General features: G+C 39.4%; 1 protein-coding gene across 3 annotated transcripts in view; it reads left to right on the forward strand.

Moving 5' to 3' along the window:
- BLOC1S5 (biogenesis of lysosomal organelles complex 1 subunit 5) overlaps positions 1–8,171 on the forward strand; it is a 27,056-nt gene that overhangs the window by 7,806 nt on the left and 11,079 nt on the right. For 2 of the 3 annotated variants that reach the window (XM_006141225.3, XM_006141224.3), the window contains exon 3: positions 6,388–6,517. The exons of the other annotated variant lie outside the window; for it this stretch is intronic. In XM_006141225.3, the coding sequence (XP_006141287.1) occupies positions 6,388–6,517 (130 nt within the window). The remainder of the gene's footprint in view (positions 1–6,387; positions 6,518–8,171) is intronic. 3 annotated transcript variants of the gene reach the window in all.

The following is an 8,171-nucleotide window of genomic DNA, read 5'->3' on the forward strand; positions in this document are numbered from 1 at the left end:
TTCCAAATTAAATTGAAAGTTTTCCCGAAGCCATAACCTTTCAAATTAATGATTTTGTAATTGGGCAATCTAAATTGGATAACTTAAAAGCAATCATCAGAATTTTTTATCTATCTGTAGTCATATAAATTCAATAGTTTATTTGCAGAATTCCTGAAAGGAGAAATTCTATGAGTACTAGTAAGCTCCCCTCCCACATGACAAAAATGGACAAATCCCAGTGTTGAGCTAAGAAAGACTATAAGTGAGCATTTTAATCCTCTAGTAAAACTTCCTTTATAAAAAGTTGAAATCCTTATGCTCTATTGACTGAAAGGTCATTATTCATGAAATGTCTTAAGATTTGGCTCATGGAAATTTAATCAGTTGGTTAAAGATGTTAGCAGTTTCGGACTTGCTGGCATAAATGAGTGAACAAATTTGATCTAAAACTATTGTGCATGTTTCTTTTCTTAACCCCAATTCATTCCTTATGTGTAGGCCTCAATCTTTGCAGTATTTGGGTTACTGATTCAGCAGAAGCAAGCTGTCTCTATGTCTCTCTCTGTCTGTCTGGTGAGCGCATGCGCCCTACAGTGAAAATCTCTCCAAAAAAAAAAAAAAAAAAAAAAAGAAAGAAATCAAATAAATGCTATCAGGGATTTGGAGAAAGGGGGCCTTTGTACACTATGAGAATGTAAAGTAATATAGCCATTGTGGAAAACAATATGGAGGTTCGTCAGAAGACTGAACATAGAACTGCTACATGATCCAGCAATACCCCTTCTAGGCATATATCAATGTCAGTAGAGATATCTGCACTCCAATGTTTATTGCAGTTCTATTCATAATGCCAAAATAAGGAATCAACTTAAGTGTTTATTATAGACAAGTGGATAAAGAAAAATGTGGTGTGTGTGTGTGTGTGTGTGTGTGTGTGTGTGTGTGTATGTAATCGAATACTAGTCAGACAGTAAAACTGAAATCTTGTCATTTGAGGCAATGTGGGTGAGCCTAGAGAACACTAGGTTAAGTGAAATAACCCAGGCCCACAGAGAGAAAAGTCACATCTTATCGCTCATATGTGAAAACTAAGTTCACCTTACAGAAGTACACCTTACAGAGTAGAGCAGTGGTTACTAGCATTTGGTAAGGGTGTGGGAGAAGAAGATGTTGGTTAATGGATACAAAAGTACAGTTAGATGAGAGGAATAACTCTAGTGTTCTCAACCAGTAGGGTACCTATAATTGACTGTAATTTATTATAGCTAAAAGAAAGGATTTTAAATATTTCCAACACAAGTAATGATGAATGTTGATAGATATTCTAATTAATAACCCTGATTTAATCATTGCACATTGTATTCATGTACTAAAAAAAAAAACAAAAAAAAACAAACAAACAAACAAAAAAAACCACTGCACCCATAAATAGGTACAATAATTAAATCAATTAAAGTTAAGTTAAAAATAAAGTTGTTGAGCCAGCAGATGGTGTGAAAGTGGAGGTTAAGGTGCTGGATCCCACTTGGCCAACTGCATGGTTCAAGTCCTGGACCTGGTGGCTTGATAATCACATTGAGTGCATGTGCGTGTGTGCCCAAAATCTTGAGAGGAAAAGAGAAGGGATTGCAGTGTGGCCATCCCACATTACTCTATGAGGTAATCCACATAGGGATTTATGGTTCAAGTCTGGGGAGCTCCCTGAGTGTGACAGTATTCTTGCCCATAGTCTGGGGCTAGCTGAAGATGGGGTGAATTGCAGTATCCAGACCCTGTTGAGGGTTCTTTCTCATCTGTCTTTTTTGCCCATGGAAGAAGGAAAAAAAAAACACTTCCGTGGTCCTGCATTTGTTTAACTACTGGTATCAACTCAAGATGTGTTTTTCTTTTCTAAAAATATGTATTTTCCAGCCTTGTCCACTGAGAGACTAGAGACAATGACCAGCTAGTAGCAGTGAGTAGCCTTTGTGCCCAGCCTCTGATTTCCATTTCTACATCCCAGTGGTTAGCAATCTACTGATTCCAAGTCCAGAGCAGGAGATTTACAGTACCCGTCTGGAGCAGTGGGTCATACTGACAAGCAAAGAAGCTGCTAAGGAGTAGTAGAGTGTTCTCTGAAGCATTCATTCCAGAGCCAACTTGAATAAACTACCATTGGAAAAAACTAGGGCAGTCTAAATACTGATGAGGAGAAATAGTAATAGATTGAGAAACTACAAATGTGTTTAAATCTTTGAGTGGTAGGGATATGTACAAACACTCTCTAGTCATCTTTAGGGAATACTAGGGAACTAACTTATTTTTAAACCAGCAGAAAAGGGGAAGTAGAGTTGCATTTTGCCTTTCTTATAGAAATACTCCTCAGAGTGACCAAATCATTGATGGAGGGCAGTTTCACTTCATAGAGGTCTTCCTGCTAATACATGATGACAGGTGCTACCAACATCCTGTTGAGAGTACACAGCTCACCTCTAAAAAAATTCTGGCAAACACAAAACAAAACCCTGAATCTGAGAAAGCCTTTAGTTCCAGCTACCAGTGTACAGGAAAGAAAAGAGACAAAGGAGTATGTTAAATTACACCACAGGGATTCGTTAGGTAAAAAACAGACTGTGGGAAACTATGCAGAACAAATGACTCTTTTTTTTTTTTTTTTTTTAACAAATTGCAAGGAAAAAAGAAGTGATAGTGGGGAAAATCTATTGATTAAAAAGAACTTTAAGAACATGTTAACTAATAATGTCAGACTATGAATCTTATTTAGATTTTTGGTCCAAGCAAACAAAGGATAAAAAAAACAAAAGCAATTATAGGACACTTGAGGGAATGTGAACACTACCTTGATATTTAATAGTATTACAGAATTTCTGTTGGCACAGTAGTACCTCAGTGCTCCATGGTGCTGAGGCCACATGGGAATGTCCCAAGATCTTGTGTCCCAAGATCTCCCTATTATGCTGGGCCCATGCACTTGATCCTGGGTGGATCATTGTGCAAACTCTGTTGGGAGCATTTGTCTGTCTCTCTGTCTCTTTAAGAGGAGTCTTTTTTAAAGATAAATATATTGAGGGACGAGCAGATGGCATAGCGGTTACATCGCTGGACTCCCATATAGTCAACCATGGTTAGAGTCCCGGACCTGGCGGCTTGAAACTCACGCTGGGCATGTGTGTGTGCATACCCAAAATCCCTAGAGAAGACGGGAGGAGAAGGGATTGCAGCATGGCTAACCCCCCTGGGGGGTGATTTCTTGTTTTCTGTCTCTCTGATGGGCGCTATAGCAAAAAATCTCTCCAAAAAGGAAAAAAGACATATATTGAAATATTCACAGTAGAAAATCTAATATTTACTTCAAAATAACCAAGGCAGGATGAATGGAGTGTTCTGGAGGGAACAAAACCAGTCATCAGTTGAGAATTGTTGAAACTTGATAAATACATGAGAATTCATTATATTCTTCTTGACTTTTGTATATTTAAAATTTTTTATTAAGGAAAAAAAAATGAGAAGATGGAAGAAACTGGCCACAGCTGCTGCATAAGAATGGCTCAAAACAGAAACCTAGTAATACATTTGTTTTCTTACAATCAAGTTACCACTCTTCCTTTTATAATACACTTCTGTTTTTTGTATTAATTTTAGATTTGCAGAAGGTTTGCAAAGGTTTACAGAGCTCCCATAAACCCTCACCAAATTACACCCATCATTAATATCTTATATTACCATGCCACACTTGTAAAAACTAGGAAACCATCATTAGTACATTACTATTCGCAAAACCCCAGGTTTACGTAAATTTCACCAGTTTTCCTTTTACTGTCTTTTTGTCTTCCAGGATGTAATCCGTGGTACGACATTGCATTTAATGATCATGTCTCCTTGGTCTCCTTTGGTCTGTGACAGTTTCTCAGTCTGTCTGTGTTTTTCCTGACCTTGATAGTCTTGATTACTGGCCAGGTGTACTGTAGAAGGTCCCCAATTCTGGGTTTGAGTGATTGTTTTCTCCAGCTTAGACTGGGATTATGGGTTTAGGGGAAGACTGTCACAGAGTGGAAGCGCCCTTGTCCTCACATTATGTCAGAGGGTACATGCTCCCAACATGACACCACTCCGTTGCTCTGAACCTTCAGTGCTTGGTTGAGTTAGTGTTTGCTGTTAGGTTTCTGTACTGCAGAGCTAATACTGTCTTTCCTTGTTCTTCTTTGAAAGTCCCTGAGTCTACCCACTCCCAAATAGGATGGAAAGGGTGTTTAGGTGCTACTTTCTGGATGGGGGATATCTCGGAAATTCTCAAGATCACCCTACATTCAATAACTCACTGGACCTCACAGGACTCAATATATGGTCATCCTCGTGGATGAGCTCTGCTATGGCAGGATACAGAGCAAAATCAGCAAAGGGAAAGGTACTTGGAGAGATCTGGAAGAGACCAGACAGAAGCTTTCAAAAGTCCTCCCCCAGGAGAGTCACACAGGATTAATTCTCCCAGCAATAAATCGTGAAACACATGTGAAGTGTAATGTAGAGGGAAGCTTGTCTAAGCCTAGGAATCCAGAGTTTTTCACCAGGAGCTGGTAAGGAGGGACTCTCTGCCTCACATGGACCAAAATTCCAGACTCCAAGAAGGGAAAAGGTTGTCTACCATTAACCACATTGATTTTTTTAATTTTGTTTTTGTTTTTTTAAGAGAGGATTTTTTCTATAGGGCGTATGCACTCACCCGACAGAGAGAGAGTGAAAAATCATCCCCCATGGAGGATGGCCATGCCACAGTCCCTTCTCCATTCTCCTAGGATTTTGGGCATTATGCATGCACACGTACCCAGTGTGAGTTTCAAGCCTCTGGGTCTGGGATTCGAACTACGGTTGGCCATGTGGGAGTCCACACTTTAACCATTGCACCACCCTGCTGGCCCTAACCACGTTATTTACAGTTTAAGCACAATGAACCACTTGTGTAATTCGCAGAAATTTTTTTTTTTTTGAAGAGTTGTTTTTTTCTGTTTTTTTTTTTTTTTTTGCTATAGGGCGCGTGCACTCGCCAGACAGAGACATAGAGACAGAAAGCGAGAAATCACCCCAGGGGAGGTGGTCACGTCTCAATCCCCTCTCCTCCATTCTCCTCTCGGGATCTTGGGCACGCATGCACATGCGCCCAGTGTGAGTTTTAAGCCACCGGGTCCGGAACTCGAACTGCGGTCGACTACGTGGGAGTCCAGCGACATAACCATTATGCTAACAGCTAGTTCCCAATTTACAGAAACTTTTATACTAGCATAGGAAACTGTTTACTGCTCAAATTCCCAGCAGCCTTTCTAATGTAGCAATCTTAGGCCTTCAGTGGTGTTTTTTGTTTGTTTGTTTTGACTTGTCTTGTTTTTGCCACAGGACATGTATACTTGCTAGAGAGAGTAAGAGACAGTGAGAGTGAAAGTGAGAAATCACCCCCTGAGGGTATCCCTACCCATACCTCATTCCCATCTTCTCTTTTTGCCTCTTGGGTTTTGGGGTATGCACACACATATGTTTGGTGTGAGTTTGAGTTCAGGACTCAAGCCCCAGTTGATCATGTGAGACTCTAGCACCTTACCTGCTATGTCACCTGCTGTCCCCCAAAGGTAATTCTTTCCTACACGGGGAAGTATCTACATATCATCACTTTTTCCACACATTTTTATTTTGAGGGATTGAAAGGAATCAGATAAAAAACACACTTTATAATACTACAATAGAAGCTATGTGAAAGTAAGAACAACAAAATGAAATTTAAAATCAGATAAAAGGTATCTAATTTCTTCTAATGAAATATGTAACAGTCCAGGGGTTTTTTTTGTTTGTTTGTTTGTTCTTTTAGTATTTCTCTTAACCATTTTTTCCTTTTTTATTTTTTTTGAGAGGTTTTTGCTATGGGACTGATGTACTCACCAGAAAGAGACAGAGATAAAAAGCAAGAAATCACCCCCCATCCCCCTGAGGGGGATGGCCACACCACAGTCTCTTCTCCTCTTTTCTCCTCTCCACAATCCCTTCTTCTCCATTCTCCTCTCAGGATCTTGGACACGCACGCACTCGTGCCTGGCGGGAGTTTAAGGCTCCAGGTCCATTACTTGAACCACAGTCGGCTACATGGAGTCCAGCGACTTAGCCATTACGCCAACTGTTGATTCCTCTCTTGCCCATTTTTAGATACTATATTAAAATATTACTCATATTGTAACTTGAGGAGCATTCCAAATTTTTTAAATGCCTCCGGGTTATGACCTCATTTATTGCCAGATAATAAGGCTGTGCAAATTTCGTAAATTTCAATAAGTAATGACAACCCAAACCAGAATGGAAATCCCAGAAAGTAATTGCTAATATTTAAGACACAGTATGTACCAGTTATTTGTTTTCTTTTAATAGGAAAAACGTGGTCTTCGAGAAATGCGAGTTCTTGAAAATTTGAAGAATATGATCTGTGAAACAAATGAACATACTCTTCCCAAATGTAAAGAAACGATGCGAGACAACTTAAACCAAGTCCTCCTGAGATGTAAGCCAGCACTTTTTCATACCGTTTTTCACTTGCAGTGAATACTGGGCCAAAGTATGTTTCTGGAGTATTATAGTAGGATGTCGAGAGAGAATTTTTTTTAAAAGGTTTTTGATACAGGGCATGTGCACTTGCTGGAGAGAGACAGAGACAGTGAGAGGCAAAGTGAGAAATCACCCCCCAGGGGGATGTATCTTCTCCCTGGTCTCTGTCCTGGTCTCGTTCTCCTCCCCCAGGGAGTTAGTCATGGAGGTTCTGTTCTGATGCTCTTAATCCTGCTTCCCTCCCAGACCTTTCAGTACCATAGCAAGATTACATTTTATTCCCTTAATCTCAGTACAGCCAAATCTCAACACATGAATCTGGGGGGTACGCCTTCAAACCGTAGGACAGTTTGTTTCCTCTTTTTTTTTTTTTTTAAGTATTAATTTTTAATTTTATTTGAATTTGAAGAAACAAAAGTTTAAAATTAAAGGCAAAATAGTAAAACAAGTATTTTTTAATATAAAAGATAGCAGTTGTAGAGCCAGCAGGTTGCGTGGTGGTTAAGGGCACAGGACTCCCACATGACTGACCACGGTTCAAGTCCCGGACCTGGCAACTTGCTTTCTCTCTCTCTCTCACTCTGTCCCTCTCTGGTCAAATTAAAATAAATAAATAAATATAAATAAAATAATTCTTTTAACCAAAAAAAAAGCAGTTACTAAAAAAAAAATCACTCTAAGAAAAATAGTTATAAAAAAATCAGAAACTGCAGTCACATTTTCTTGTTTCTCTTTATCCGTGTTATATTTCAGTTGTCAGTAGCCCTAACTAACGCCTTGCCGTGAGAGATGGAGGAGTTGGGACTTTTTATCCCTCCTCCTTGCTTCCCTTTCCCCGTTCCTTCTCTTGCAGATTGAACTTTGTGTGAGGGTTTACAATATTTCCTTTCTGTTCTGCTGTTATACTTCTGCCAATTACTTGGTCTGATACTGCTCAGTTCCCTTCTGTTTCTGATTATCAATTAAGTCTGTGTTTATACGCGGTTGGTTTCCTTAGCTCCGCAGTTTCATTTCACATTTCATTCTGTATTTGATTATCACAGTTGATCTCTTTTATTAAACTTGCATTGTTATTTTGTATTGCAGAATTTCATTAAGTTTTCTTTCAAAATAGATGTTTTGGCTTATGTGTGTTGCTTACTATGTTCTTTTCTTTCCTCCTCTCTCCCATCTGTTTTTCTACAGATTAAAGCATATTAAAATTCTGAACATTTCATTAATTCATTTTCTTTTTCCAACTTTGGTTTTAGGGGAAGGAGTTGGTTAGGTGAGGTAAGGGGTCTCATTATGTTCCTGGTCTTGCCTACTACTTTTCAAAGTTTCAAATACACAATTGTAATTCTTTCCTATTTAGTAAGTGATCATTTTTTTTCCTTACCTTTTTAAAAACTTTTTATTTAGGGAGTCAGTAGGTGCCATGGTTACTGGGGCACTGGATTCCCACATGGCCAACTATCGTTTGAATCTCGAACCCAGCGGTTTGAGAATCATGCCAGACACGTGTGTGTGCATGCCCAAAATCCTGAGGGGAGAGTGGAGGAGGAGGGATTGCAGCATGGCCATCCCCCCTGGAGGTGATTTCTCACTTTCCCTCTACCTCTCTCTCTTCT

The sequence above is a fragment of the Tupaia chinensis genome, unplaced genomic scaffold (assembly GCF_000334495.1).
Source record: "Tupaia chinensis unplaced genomic scaffold, TupChi_1.0 Scaffold000048_1, whole genome shotgun sequence".
NCBI classification, from domain to species: Eukaryota; Metazoa; Chordata; class Mammalia; order Scandentia; family Tupaiidae; genus Tupaia; species Tupaia belangeri.